This window comes from Molothrus ater, chromosome 8, assembly GCF_012460135.2.
Source record: "Molothrus ater isolate BHLD 08-10-18 breed brown headed cowbird chromosome 8, BPBGC_Mater_1.1, whole genome shotgun sequence".
Taxonomy (NCBI): Eukaryota; Metazoa; Chordata; class Aves; order Passeriformes; family Icteridae; genus Molothrus; species Molothrus ater.
The window spans coordinates 11,707,463-11,722,839 of record NC_050485.2 but is presented as its reverse complement, the minus strand read 5'-3'; the positions used below and the strand labels follow the sequence as shown (position 1 = coordinate 11,722,839).

Sequence of the window (15,377 nt, the reverse complement as noted above, 5' to 3'; positions counted from 1 at the left end):
GCCTGGAAAGCATTAATGAGCTTGCAGTGTGTACATGTTGCTTATAACCTCCTTGCATCCTGGTGAAGTGGCTACATCCACATTTCAGAGCTTCCTGTTGAGTGCCTATCCCACTTTGTCCAGCAATTTTTCTGTGGGACTGAGGGGAGAAAGTTTCATCTCTATTTGAGAAAAGAAAGCAAAAAAGTTGCTTAGGCTTCATGGGCTTTCTTGTAGGAAGAGAAAAAGGACAGTGGATGAAGTATTTGGTGTTTTGAAAACAGGAGTGAAGAAAGGGAAATAGCTCAGAATACTTGGCTGGAGAACAGAAATGAGGAGAGGAAAAAAATCTCAGCTATCCCTATGCTCCTGCAAAGAGAGAGGTTTGGATTTCTGCTGAGTGGAGTAAGTGTTTTTTAGAAGATCAGCTTTCTGGTATACATATGTTGGGGAACTTGTAGCAGAAATATGTTGAGAATAAGGACTTCTCCTCCATCAAACATGCTTTTTAAGTCATTTAACAGCCAGCAGGCTTGTCAAGCTCATTCTAATTTGGGGCCTCACGTTATGAGGAAGACAGTAGTCCAAGTATGAATTAGTTATAAAGAAAGGTTTTATTGGGTAGGCAATAGAATTAGTTTATTTTGAATGGTTAAGGATCTGCTAATGTTTAAATGTGTCTGGGTACACTGAGCACTTTTTGCCTGTACATGTAGAGAACCTTGGAAAAAAAATTGTGTGTCACTGAATCTGAAATAAGAATAAAGAACAAATTTTCTGGGAGGTGTTGCCATCCTGTGTAACTTTTCTTTAATGTTGTTGTTGCTTGTTACTTAATCAGCTGTGTCTGTATGCGGTCAGGTGTTAATTAGATTTTTTTGTCTGTATGAGAAGGTTAAGATTTGAACCAGTGAACTGGCATAGAGAGAATCTGGAGCTTTTATCAACTCGGTAGCTTCTCATCTTAATGGCCCCTTCCTCCCTCCTTGAGTTCTGAGGGCTCCTTTAAGAGCATCATCTTCTTTGTAACCATCTCAAAGCATTGTGGGGATGGGAAAGGAAAAGATTGTCAAATGTCAACGTCTTCTGCTCAGCTTCCAGTTAGTTAAATAGAAGGATTTCTTCTTTGAAGTTACTGGAGCTTAGGCATAGAGGATTTTATAGCTCACAATAATCTTCTGCATAATCCAGGATGCTATTAATAAAGTTCTGATGAGCTGTCCTCTAGCCTGCCCTAGTTTTCCTTTCTCAAATCAATCCTTTACTTTCAGTGTAGGATTTGTATGTTGTATAAAACATGAATGTTTACAGCTTCCAGAACAACCCATCAAAGTAAACCTTGTATTTGGGCAGTCCCTGGACAGTACGTATTAGACGGAGAATGCTGGCTTCCAAACAATCAAACATTTCAAGAGTGGGAAATGAATGAAGATTATTTTTGACATACTTTTTCTTCAGTGTAAAAGCAACTACTGCTCCCATCTGCATACACATTTCTGTTTTTTGAAATCTTACTGGTATTTGTTTTACTTTTTGAATTCTTTCTGTTATAAAACTAATCTTCATCCCTCCAGGAGTCCAAGCTCACTTGGTTAAATGTTAATACTGAAGTGTGAAAGCTGAGAGATGATGATGTGGGTGGTGACTTTTACTACCCTGGCTTTATTTTCCTGGCTGTGTGTGCTGCTGTAACTATGGCTGTACCAAAGACAGGTGGTGCAGAGGCAGACCTTGGCACGTCACCTTGGGTGCTTCACAATAGCTCACAGCACATTTGCAGTCTGGACTGTGCTGGCTGAGGAGGTTGCAAAACAGAGAGCTGTTTTCCAAAGCAAATGTTGACTAAGTCTGGAGCAGTGGCAGAGGTGCCAGAGCCGTGGATTGTGATGTGCTGAATCAGATCAGCGTGTGCCATCCTGCTGGCCAGGAGTAGGATTGCTCATGCTGTGCCTGTGGATTGACAGTGACTGTATGTGTGCATGTGTGCTGGAGATTAGGTGAAGGTTGGACCAAGTAATTTAGCATGCTCAAGTTGCACTTTATGGACTTAAATCTGCTGTTATTACTCACATAATAGTAACAGTAGAAGAGAACCACAACACCAATAAATTCCCTGAAAATTGTTTCAGAAGAGACTGTTTTGTGTGCTATCTATAATAATTGTTGCAGTTACATTAGTAAATGATAACTCCTTAGAAGGTGTTAGGTCGAATTGCCCACAAAATTGGACTTGTGGTTGGCATTAGCTTTTATGTGAGCATCAGATATATGTAAATGTCAGTCTTGCTGTGGCCTTGTTTTACAGCCAGGGTAATTCCACTATAGCATGAAGGATTTTGGGCCTTTGACACTAGCATTTTAAATTTTGTTCATGTTTGAACAAGAGCTTCCAAAGTAGTAACTTGTAGTTACTTGTACTTCCAAAGTAATACTTGTCCTTTATTGAAATTGTAACTTTTAGTATTTTGTGGGGCATTTTAGCATAAAATTCTGGTGCTCTTTCTTAAACAAGAGTCAGCCACTACATGCAGTTGAATTGACTGTTGTCTTGCAGCAGTTTTGATTTTTCTCACCAATATTTCTTCTTCTCACCAATATTTCTTCTCTTATTCCTGTTTTTCTTGCTGAGACATAAAGCCTTGGAACAGCAGTGTGGAACATATGGCCTAGGATATCCATGTGGTTTTTATTTCTTGTATGTGAGGTAGAATGCAGAATGTTGTTGGTGGCGTTGTTGGTCTTTCCTTGCTGTGTAGGTTGGCTAACTTGTGTCGTTACCTTCATGGTCTCCATATGTTCATAGGTGGTTTGTTGGGTTGTTAATGTTGGTTTGGGCATTGGTTGGTTGGTTTTGGTTGTGGATTTTTGTTTGTTTGGTTTTTTTTAAAAATAATGTCAGTGTTACTTCAACAACACATGAAACACACATGATGGATGTTAGACTTGTAGAACAAGTTTCATCATAGCTTTCAGACTGGCCTAATAGTTTTATATGGACATCAACAGTTAATAGGTTGCAGTAAGCTTAATGTTACAGCTGAGAGTAAAACTGTACTCCAATTAATGCTGTCATTTAAGACTGTGGTGGACAGATGGTATTTATTTTCAATAATTTCACCCTGAGGTCTAATTTAAATCAATAACTTGGGTTTTAGTGATTCTGTCAAGGGTGTAAACATTGCAAATCAAGTTTAACTTATGCTAACTACATCTGTATTTTAAAAGAATAACCCTTTGCTAGTTGCAGTGATATCTGTAATACTGTGTGAGTAACGTACTGTTTTTGATACCCATCAAGAATGAATCTAAAAATACCATAAAAGACACCCCTGTAGGCAAGACTTGAACATTTGATTGCTTTATGTGATTTTGGATTTTAATTGTTGGTAAAGTTTTTAATCAAGGAAGGAGTTTTTGTTTTGTTTTTCCCCAGAAGCGCTTTTCTAGAGAAAGGAGAAAAGGAGGAATTACATTTGAAGGCCTCACTATTCAGCAACCCATATGCAGCTGAGTTGCCAAAAAGTACCTTATATCATACGCACATCTCCAGAAAATCTGTGAACCAGATGTGGCTGGCATTTCTTTTTTTAGGTTTTAATTTTTTATTATTATTATTTTTCTAACAACTGTTACCACTTCAGTAGTGCAAAACCACTTTCATTTTGATTCAATTGCCAGCTGCATTTCAGTTCCAGAATCCATGTTGCTGGTTTTTATAGGAGGCAAAGAAAATTCCGATTGCTTTTCAGGCTGTGCTTACAGAGAAGCCATTTGGAGGAGTTTGAGGTTTGAGGGCGGAAGAGTGATCTGTGCAGCAATGGGGCAAATCTGATATGAGAACAAGCAGAGTTGAATTAGAAAGCAATTGTTTTCTTTTGGAGGCATTAGTTTCCTCTTTTGATGGTTTGCTTGGTTTTTTTCTCATTGCTTGTGGGGTTATAGGAGACTCGGGAGATGATACAGGGACAGATGTCAGAAGCTTCATTTTGAAACTAGAAAATTCAATGGTGTGAAAAATCCTGTGACTGTACAGAGGAGCAACAATTCAATTCAGAGTCTCTTAGAAGCTTAGTGCTACAAAGCAAGAAGATATAATCCTGCTAATTTAGTTTCTAGCATATATACAAATCTAACTAATTCTAATCCACAAAAAAGGTGTCATGTACAAGTACTGTACATTCTATACATAATCTATGCTGTCAATTGCTTGACCATGTAGATTGTTTTAGAAAATTGCTCTCCCAATCATCCTAAAGAAATTTGAGTAAAAAAATTTTTTTTATAAATTTTGGCATTTATTTTGAAAAATGCTTGTTGGAGATTATATTGTATTGGAGATTTCTAATAACCCAAATTTTGTTCAAATAATTATCTTATAGAAATGTGTGGTAGACACTGACGTATTTTCCCATTGTTTATAGTAGCTTAAAATAATATGGTAGCACACAAACAGGTGTGTAATTCAGCACGATGACTTTGTCAAACTCTGCCAGCACAGATGTGTGTGTTTGGTATTCCACTGGAAGTCTTTGTCTCAAGTCTAACTGCCCTTCCTAGGGAGTTAAAGACAGGTCCTCTAGATGCTGCCTTTGGGAAGCTTTGTTTAGCCCAGGTCTCCATTCATGCCCAGCTGGCTTTGGCAGCCTCTTCCAGCCCTGCCCTCCCTGCAGGTCTGGGCTTTGTCACTGCCACTTGAATGTGGCGGCCCAAGGAAGCCAAGTGTGCTGTGATGGACTCGTTCTTGTACCAGTGCAAGTTCTGTTCTGTGCTGGTGTTGCTGCTCAGAGGAGAGGAACATGCAGGTTCAGTATTTTTGGCCACGTTAGTGATAATTAGACAGCATCATCCCATTATGGGATGTTACATTGCAATAGAAAATTAATATAAGTTCAAGTCACTGACTTTTTATTAGTGGCTCCATCTTAAAGGGAATTGGTCAATGTTTAAATTAACGCATGTTATAAGTGTCAACTGTTGTGTGGTAACACTTTTATTGGATAATAATTTCCCAGGCTTTCCATTAACTTTAGTACCTGATGTTTGACCCCATTTTCTTTTTCTATGCTAGGCCTAGTCCAAAACCAAATCATGATTATGAAAGGCTGAAGATTCAGTGTATGAAGGCCATGTCAGACCTACAGTCTCTGCAGAATCAGCACACCAAGACACTGAAAAGGTGTGAAGAAGCAGCAAAAGAGGCAGATTTTTATCAGTAAGTACTAGTAAACCTGTGCAAGGTAAGAGTTTACCAGTCTGTGCCCTATTAAACAGTATTAGAATGTGGTAATCAATTAATTTTTTTAATGCTGTTTTCCACTTAAACGGCAAGATAGATAAAATCCATCAGATAAAACATTTCTGGCCTGTTTGAAATTATCAAGTATGGACTGCCTGTTTTACTCTTAGGAGTTTGAGATAGGATCCCCAGTGTGTTCATGGGATCAAAAAAGGAAGCCTGATAACTGATTTGAAGTTGCAATCTAACAGTTTGACAGTCAAGCTAGAGAGCAGAATATAATCCAAGAAAATGGAATTTCTTACTCTCTTTTACTAGATTGTGATAGTTCTTGTGACGATCTGTCTAAGTTATAACACAGGTTTAATTCAACTGTTCTTTTCTTCTGCAGTAGTTGTTAAACCTTTGTGTTCTTTAAAAAAAAATTATTGCCTTCTAAAGACTTTATCATTTGCACTGCAATCTGAATGACAGCAGATTAGTAATCTGCATGCAAAGATTACATATGGTTGATTGTGGGAATACAATTGGGAATATAATTTGTGAAAATGCCTTTCTTTTTCTTTTTAGCAGGGTGTTCTAATTTTAAAGCATTTTTTTTAATACTTTGGTCATTCTATGCAGGGGGCATTGGTATTTCACTTCATAAGAAAGAAATGCAACATATCTTGGAACACAAATTTTTATATATAAATACATATTTCAATATTTGCCAGCAAGTAGGAGAGTTTAAGTAGAATCATTCTGTTTCAACAATAGAAATACTTGTCAGTATTCTAAACTTAAGTTTTGATCTGTAGTAGTAAAATACATTCAGTTGACTTATCTGCTGTTTTTCAGCATTGCTTTAGTCTAATTTTAGGCTTGTAGCTTGAATTTTAATCTGGATGATAGCCTCCTCATGTGGCTCTCAGTTGTTTAAGTGAGAGTGTATTTATTTCAATAATTATAGCTGGCATAATGAACTTTGGAGGAAATTTTTATCTTGAGTGTAATTGAAACATACACATTATGATTTTCTTGGCTGTGGAGGTTTTTTTTTTGATAATTTGATGGGTTTTTTGTTTTTCAAATAGTAGCACACAAGGAGATTTTTGTCTTTTTCATCTGTGTTTTGTTTAGCTGCTGTTCAGCTGAGGAGCTCAAGACAAAGTGGAAATGATTGGTGGGATAATGGCTATTATCTCAAGAATCATCATATTATGCTATTTGTGTTTGTCTGCCTGCTTTTAATGCCTATGAAATGGCATTGGCAGGTGGCATAAATCCATCATCTCTTCTGATGAGGTTTAAGGGTGCTGTGTATGTCTGTGTGTTTTCACACTTAAGCCCCTGTTGGTTTCTCGTTTTGGTTTTGTTTTTTTTTCCTGGTGCTTGGAATGCACAAATATGCAGAACTAAGTTAGTTTGACCTGCTTTCTTGGTAGGAAACTCATGCTTGAGATGAGTTACTCCAGGACTTTGTCCTTGCAAGTTGGCCTCTAAGAGTGTTTTGTGTGTGCCCTGACAGCACGCTGCACAGCCGGCTGCTGAGCGACCAGTCCCAGCTGAAGGAGGACATGGACACCCTGAAGAGGAAGAACACACAGTTGGTGAGGGAGCACAACCACCTGCAGCAGTCCTGTGAGGAGATGAAGAGGCTCCATGATGAGGATCAGAAGGAGATAACAGACCTGCGCAGCCAGCAGCAGCAGGTGAGCCACAGCCTGCAGGGTGTGTGCTGGAAGAGATCTTGGCTTCTTCCTTCCATAGAGAAATGGGATTGTGCAGCATTGCTGCCTTTAGAATGTCCTACTGGGTCCCAAACAGCCTCCTTGCCTTGTACAGTATTGGGGAGACAATGACATCTTGATTACTAATTGATTTTGTCTAACTGGAAAAAAAAAATGTATTTAAATGCAGAGATGGAAAAGTGTACGTGAAGATGGTATTTGCATGATATTTTTTAAAATGGGTAGAAAGGCATCAGAAATTTAACTTAAAGTTGCAAAGTGATTAGAAAGATGACTGTTTTACTACAGTATTTTATGGGACAGGGTTTACTTACCTAGGAAAAAGTCTGTTCATTTAGAGAATTGTTACAGTAGCATGTGGAATGGTTAAACAGAGGATCTGGGTTCACTGTGTGTAGGCTGATTCACAGGGCAAACTTGCAAGTCAAACATTAGGCTTCAGAAGCAAAATCTATGCAAGCCAAAATAATTATTTGCTAGGGCAGGAAGGGCAAAGGTCAAATCAAGCTGGGTGTGCTGAGTGGTACTTTAGGAGGTGCTTGAAGATAGTGCAAAGAGGAGTGAAGATTGATTCTTCCTTTTTATCCATTTTTCTAACGCTGTCTTGCGAGTTCTGGTGCGGAACTGTTTAGTGGCTCGGTTCAGAAGATAGCAGAAATGATTTACTGTGTCAGCCTGGACAAATAGCATAATTAGTCTGTGCCTCAGTTTCCCAGTCTGCAAAGCAGGGATGCAAAACCTCTGAGAGAAGGCTATTCTGTTTTGCCATTCTGTCCTGAAGCTTGGAATTATCTGGAAGCACAGAAAGAGGCTGATGTATCATTGTCAGGATTCATTTAAAGAAATCCAGTCTTATGTCAACATCATGATTAAACCTTTAAAGAAAATGATGTATGTGACTCTTAGTGAGAAAATCGTCTAACTCCATTTCTCAGCTTGTCAGAGTGATTCATGGTGTCTTGAAGGGGTGCCAAAGTCTTATCTTGTCCCTGTAATTTCTCATATGAATTAGTCTTACTCTCTGTTGATCCCTCTGACGTGTTGTTTCGTTGGCAGGCCATAACAAAATACATCTTGGTAGCCTCAGAGCAAAAGCTTTTGATCAAATTACTCTTTGTGTGGGATTGTCATGGATTTGCTGTGTAGCAGCTGACCAGCTTAAGTTTCTGCTGCTCACATATGGAGTTTCATGTTGCCATGGCTGTGTTCCTTGGGCCAGCTGGGACTATTTACTTTCTTTCACTGGGATTTTGAATGGGAGATGTTTAATGCACTGGTGCCTCCATCTTCCTTTGGCAGGTCTGTGTTAGCAAGTTTAGGCTGAATTCCATCAAATTTCTCATGTATTAGTTCTTCTTTAATTATTTAGTGTGTTTTCAACATAAATGCATTCCGTATATGCTTTAGATAGTGAAAAGTGTTTTGTTTGGATTCCTAGATAATTTGTTGTCAAAGGTGTTCTTAAACTCATTTGGGAAGTAGTCTTCAGGAAATGGCTTTCTTGAGTGGGTTTAAGTCTATGTATTTGCATTTTACGTATGCCTACAGTTTACCACGTGTTCAGCTTATCTGAAGTGGTTCACTGAAGCATGCTGGCTAATCATGTGTCCAGCTTTGTGCAGGCTGTGCTGCTGAGTCCATTGAGGATTTGGATATGTGTGGAAATAGCCCAAGTGCAGTTGTGTTCCAGGGCCACTTTTATATATCCTGGTTAGTTAAAGGAGAGCAGTGTCAGGCTGCAGAACTTTGGTCTCTGTTGTGTTATCTTGCCTGTGTAACCAAGTAGTTTATGAGCAGTGGCAGTTGTGAGCCTTCACCTCTGGGCAGTGAAGAGTGGGCAGCCTCTTGCTCTCCCCTTCCCTTCTGGTCTGCAGGCCTCCAGGTTCATCCATGTTCAGGAGCTGGTCCTTACTTGAATATGACACAAAAGATGAGGAGCCCAGTTGTGCAGGATAGCTGCTGCATGTTGGGTTTTAAATTTTTACAGTGCTCATATTTTCTTCTGTCTTCCTTCCAGTTCTTTAATACTTTTTTTATTTTCGGATAGTTAGGGACATACCTCTGTAGGCTAATGTTAGTATTATATAATTCCTGGCACCTCTCTATATAGAGCATTCCTGGTTCTTCCCACTGCTCCATCAGGGCCAGATTTGAATTTAAAAGACAAAATCCATTTTAAAAAACGGCTTACTGCTTTATTTCAGGCTTTTTTTTTTGCCTTTTGAGAATGAACAAGGACTAGATTTGCTGACACTCATTAGGACTTTCTTATGTTGCTGCTGGTCATGTATCATCAGTGTTGCAATTTACAGCAAGATTCCTATGTTGATGTAAATTAATTTAAAACTAAGATTCAGGTCAGGCTTTATTCATGTTTAAATTGATTTTTCTCTTCCTGTTCATATTTTATGTATGCTTTTTTGAAACACAAACCTCTGTGGGAAGTTCTCAGATGAAATATTGTATGAATATTAAAATAATATGCCCGAGTGTATAACATATTTTGGGTAGATCTTATTTTCATTACACTTTTAATTATTTAATTCATTCAGAGAGTACAGGCAAACTATCATGAATGCCACCTTGTGGACATCTCCTAAATTACCACTATCATCTTGGTGATCAAGTAGCAATTACTTCTTGTTAAAACTACAAGTTCTTCAAAAACAGCTTGGGTTTAAAAGGTTCATAACAATTGTCATAAGAGAGATTTTCATACACTTGTGCCCTTGGGATAAAGCAGACTTTTAGCTCAACAGAAAGCAGATGTAATAATACTTAGAGTAACAGTGGCACTTAAAAGAAGTTCAGTCTTTCCTTAGTCATTAAAAAGAATGATTACTGAAATTATTATCTATATTTTTGTTCTAATTTGGTTTCTAATTCTATATATTTTTGTTCTAATTTGCTTTCTTATGTATACATTTTAAATCAAATTTCTTGAACTGATTAACAGTAAAGGTTATTGATAGACCTTCTGGCATTTTTTTAAGGTTATGAAGCAAAATGGATCATCAGAGATACTAAATAAACTTTATGACACGGCCATGGACAAGCTGGAGGGAGTGAAGAAGGACTACGACGCCCTGAGGAAACGGTACAACGAGAAGATTGCGAGCCACAACACAGACCTGAGCCGCCTGGAACAGGCTGAGGAGGAGAACAGACGTCTGCAGAAACAGATTGACATGGTCATGAAGCAAAGGGACACAGCAATTCATTTCCAGCAGCAATATTCATCCTCTCTTAGGAGGTATAAACGGATTTTCATACTTTTGACTTACCAATGCTAATGCAGCATCTTAGTTCCATTGTGCTAGAATCACAAATAGCTTTCTAATCTTTTTTCTCAAATTTTCTTTTGATGTATGTAATCTTGCTGTGATGAGTAAGCATGTGTATTTGTATAAAGTTTTCTGGAAGGTTCTAGAATGTGTGATGGGGATGCTAATTTGGAGAAATGGTGCATTTTCTTAAGAAATATACAGTTAATAATTAAGTTACAGTTAATAATACAGTTTTGGATTTGTATGAGGAATTTTAACCATTGTTTAGCTTCTGTGAGAAAGGGTTACTCTGCTTTTCAACCTATGTTTAGTTGTAAATACAAGAGTCAAATATAACCAGATTTTTGTTAAACCTCAGACTTTTCTGCAGACAAATTCTTTAATTCATGGCAAGCTTCTATATATATATCTCCTTATTTAAATACTAAAAGCAAATAAATAAGGGAATATAATTTCTAAAGGTGTTTTGCAAATGAAGATCATCTCAAGCCGAAGTTAACTTTTCATGGTGTTAGAATTACAGACTGTGGGGGACTGTGAGACAGGGCTTTGGGAGGCAGCAGAATTGTCTGGCTGCAGGTGTTTGGGAGTCTTGCTTCACTGAGAAGGAGCTGCTACGAGCAGCACATGTGTTAAAATACAAGGGCACAGACGCTCATAGCACACTTAGCCCCTCTCTGCTCCTTGGCACCAAGCCTGCGCAGTTAACCATATGGGCCAGGAAGGACATCAGCACACACGAGGACTGCAGAGAGCATCCATGGGTGTGTTAAGAATAGTTTCATTGACTCTTAGAGGTGATACACAACTCCCACAGACCAAAGGCAAAAATGGTTTTCTCCACATTTGTAAATGGTTCTTAATATTTGTTATGGTTCAATCCTTAAAGAGGTTCTGTAATATTTCTTAAGGTTCACTAACATTCCTAAAGCAGTGGTTATTTTGCAGCACAGAGAATACATTTTCTAACAAGTCCTCTGTGGGTATGTTTTACCCTTGGATACATTTGGTTGCCCAGCCAAATCCTTAATGTCTGAAAATGAGTAACAAGAGTCTTACTGGTGTTTCTGCTTGTTTTCAGGTTTGAATCAGTACAGCAGGAACTAAGCAATGCCACAGCACAGAACAAAGAGTTGCAGAGAGAGATGGAGCGATTACAGTCAGAGGTGACAAGGTTCAAAACAATGCAGCTGAAAGCAGCCAAGGATGCAGAAAAATACAAGGAAGAGAGGGATTCGGTTTTCAATGAGTACCGCCTCATAATGAGTGAGAGAGATCAAGTAATCAAAGAGGTGGATAAGCTGCAAACAGAACTGGAGCTCGCCGAGTCCAAGCTGAAGAACACTTCTTCTGAGAAGCGAGTGGCCAGTGAAGAGATGGAAGCTTTGAGACAGGTACTAAGCTATTGTTTTAGTGGGGAAGGGAAATGAGTGTATGCTGTTGATGCTGGAACCAGGAATGTGTAACTGATTATTGGAAAACAGGAATCCACTGCAAAGAGGAAGTTGTGTTCTGATGTTTTCCTATTCCATACCTTTTACTGTCAATTTCTATGTTTGAACAAAGTACCTGCCAGCTGAAATTTGCTATACACTTAATTCTGTCCTGCATATTATAAATCCTTTCCTTTGCTGTGTTAGTATTTTATATCTTCTTAAGTAATACTTTCTATAATAATATAGCTCTAAATATCCATTATTTTAAACTTTTAACCTCTACAGGAGCCACTGGATACTATCTGCTGTGGCTTAAGACAGTACATGATCAAGTCATCTCCAATGCTTAGGCCAAGCCTGTGCTGACATGCATGTTCTTACTCATTTGCCCTTCTACTGCCTCTAAGTTAAAGGGGATATTTTCAAGATTTTTTTTTCTTTAGAATTTAAGCATATCTTAAAGTGTGTAAAACCAGAACTTTCCAATATGTTCTTGAAATGCTTGTTTAACAGCCATGTCAGAATGAAGCTGTTATGATTTGCAGAACAATTTGCTGCTCAGTTTCATTTCTGCTGACATCCATTCACTTTACTATTTGGTTTACAAATACTTAATTCAGCATGAAATAGATACAAGTAAATGTATTCCATTGCCTATAAATCTTATTTTAGTCTTTTCATAGCATTACATCTGAACAAAATATTCTTACAAAAATTAAAGGTGGAGCTTTCTTTTAAATAAATAACACTATTTTTTGAGGAACATAAGTGAACTCTGACATGTGGCATCAAAGCTTCTAAGTATGACTAAATTCTGGTTTTAAGAAGTCATATTTTCCAGCCCTGCATATTTGTCAGCTCAGTAATTCAGCTCTACAGTGAGTGAGGTTTTAATATGTTTCATACCTCTTCTAATTTCATCAAAGCATTTAAGCCAATCAAAACATTTCTTGATTTCAGTGGGATCTGGGTAGGTTAGGAATATTCACAGAAATAGCCACATTTAGTTGTTCTGTTCCAGTTTGTTATATCTGCCATTCTGGCACTATGAGTAATTGGCCAAACTGCCTTAAGGGATAGGGAATTAAAGTTTTAAATGCAGGGGTATTGACTTAAAGGGGTGTTTGAACAAGAACCAGCAAGAGTCTAGGCCTGGGGAGTGTGGTGCTGGCAAGGCAGAGACATGTACTTTTCTTCACTCCCAGAACTGGCCCTTCAGAAATCAGAAATAACTGCTGCTGTAATATTCTGAAAGGTGTAAAATAGCCATCCTTGAGTTGTCTTCTTATTCCTGTTTTTCTTTCCTGTAGCCATGACTCTTCCCAGGAAAATGTTTGAAATATTAAAAAAATGTATCAATCAATGCATCAATTGACTTGAAATGGTATCCTGAAATGCATCCCCTGTAAGTGGGATTGCCCTCTCAGTGCATAGTTGTTCTGGTGCTCTTTGAAAAGGCAACATAGTGGCTTTCACTTTTCCTGTGATACATGGCACCTCGAAGTGCTCTATAATGTAGTGCTCATTGATTGCTTAAAACAGCACTGAACTCATTTAGGTAATTTTAAATGTAGTTTCTCCCCTGAAGCTTGTGTTTTCTAGTGCATCTTTGGTGTCCTAGAGAAATTGTAAAGCAACTGAAATGGAGAAGAGGTTGATTTTTTTTTTTAAACATTATATCTGACCAGCTACTGCTGAGATCACAGAGTTAATTTCCAAGTTAGACATATAAGCTTTTATTAGTAACACATGCCCAAACTTATTGGTTTAATAGACATCTAAAATGTACAAATTTGGTATTTATAAATTATAGGAGAAATCTCAGTATTTTTCCAGTAATGGACAATTTTGGATTAAGGTCTCATGAACTCACCCATTCAAAGCCAGGGATTGGATGTTAGAGATTTCCCCCTCTCTTTTCTCCAAAATGGTGGGGGTTTTTTCCAACAAAAATGGTGTTTTTTTGTTTAGCATAATCTTTTACTCTGGCAAATACTTAGAATGTTATGTTTCATTTCATTGGTAGTCAGTTTTCCCCTCAGTTTAACAGATCTGTTATAGTTTGTCCTTATGTTATATTCAGATGTGAGAACTTCCTTAAAATATAAAAATAATTCACAAACTCAGAATCATTCAACTCAAACTGCTCTACTGTTACCAAACAGAAGCTGTTCTTGTCAGTGCCAAATGGTGCATTCCCCTGTGCTGTGTAGTTGTGGTTTTGTGCAAATGTCCTAGGAAAAAGACAGAGGTGAACTTTTATCACTGACCACCAGAGGCAATGGCTGCTCCTATTCAGATGGTTTATATTGAGCATGCTGAATTAAACTGTGGTAGTGTGTATTTTTTCCGAGCACTTTAAAGGACTGTAAATTCTTGTTTAGTGACGGTGTTGCCGAGAGCTTTCCCTCAGCCTTGGTGACTTTCATCTCAGCTGCTTGTGGAAAAAGACTTAATATTATTGTGGAAGTTTTATACACACGTTTGAAGGCAGATTTTATACAATCTGTAGTTAACCTGTACAAAATGGTGGTTTCAGTACTAAAACTAGCCTGCAACAACAGACAGTTCAGGGGTTTTTTTCTCTTCAGGGGTACTGAGCAAGGAAGGTCTTACTGGTGTTGAAAGCACTTGGGCATTATGGTAATTGAGATTCACCTACAGAGTGAGTCATTAATTCAGTGCTCATCTACACTCTACAGCAGAAATGGCACCCTTCATGTCATTGTTAAAAGTCTGACTAGCCTTACTTAGATGCACATCTCAAAAACAATTCTCTTAGTACAGCAAAATGCAATTGTCAACTGTGCTTTAAATATTCAGTTTTATTCTTTGCAAACTGTAGAAGAAAATAAAATGAAAATCAGTTTGTGACATAATGTTTTTCTATCCTTAAGCACCTCAACTGTTTCTTTTGCTTTTGAGATGCCAGCTGTCTCTGGTGAGCTTTTAGCAATCAAAACATCAGTAGTTTCCAGCTAGGAGTGCCTGTGTGTAGGAGGACTTCTTTGTAGCCATAGACTGAATGCTTCTAGAGACCTGAGCCATCTTGAAAATGTAGTGAAATTGGATTGTTTCAATGACCCATTCTTCTAATGGGAAGTCTAATTTAAATAATTTTAGAAGGGCCGATATTATTTTAGAATGCTACTACATTTGCCTTATCTTTTTTATTACAATGCAGTTGAATTCCACACTTAAGATGTACTGTCATTCCACTTTATAGAATATTGTAGTTTTATCTTCAACCTTCTGTAGCACATTGCTCTCTTAATGGCATATAACTTTAATGTTCCTTTAAAATTTATAGAGCAGCTGTAAGATGCTTACGTAGCTAAGTTGTCTAAATTATTTCAGTCCTGTAAAACTGAAGCAGTTGTTACTTAAAACTATTTGTGATATATTCTTACCCTTTGACATATTTAACAACAATTTTTTTTAAAAAACACCAAGTCTGTCGGAATAATAACCTTTTCTCATTTAGGTTCCTCAAAGCTATCATTGCTCCCAGAATCTTGCTTACTTCTGACAAAGCACTGTGCTCATGTGATGGTGTGATATTTTTTAATACCACATTCAATATTCTTTGCTAGTACTTACTTGTATGTAATGTGATCTGCCCCCATTTTTCAGAACATTAGTGGTAAACTCTCTAGGCTTTCAAGGTGTCATGACATGTATTCAATTGGAAAGATGAACTATTTCC

General features: G+C 37.8%; 1 protein-coding gene across 4 annotated transcripts in view; it reads left to right on the top strand.

The window, feature by feature from the left end:
• DLG5 (discs large MAGUK scaffold protein 5) overlaps positions 1–15,377 on the top strand; it is a 97,405-nt gene that overhangs the window by 47,331 nt on the left and 34,697 nt on the right. For all 4 annotated transcript variants that reach the window (XM_054515513.1, XM_054515512.1, XM_036386050.2 and 1 more), the window contains exons 4-7: positions 5,048–5,191; positions 6,726–6,909; positions 9,942–10,201; positions 11,317–11,629. In XM_054515513.1, coding sequence (XP_054371488.1) covers positions 5,048–5,191; positions 6,726–6,909; positions 9,942–10,201; positions 11,317–11,629 — 901 coding nt within the window. The remainder of the gene's footprint in view (positions 1–5,047; positions 5,192–6,725; positions 6,910–9,941; positions 10,202–11,316; positions 11,630–15,377) is intronic.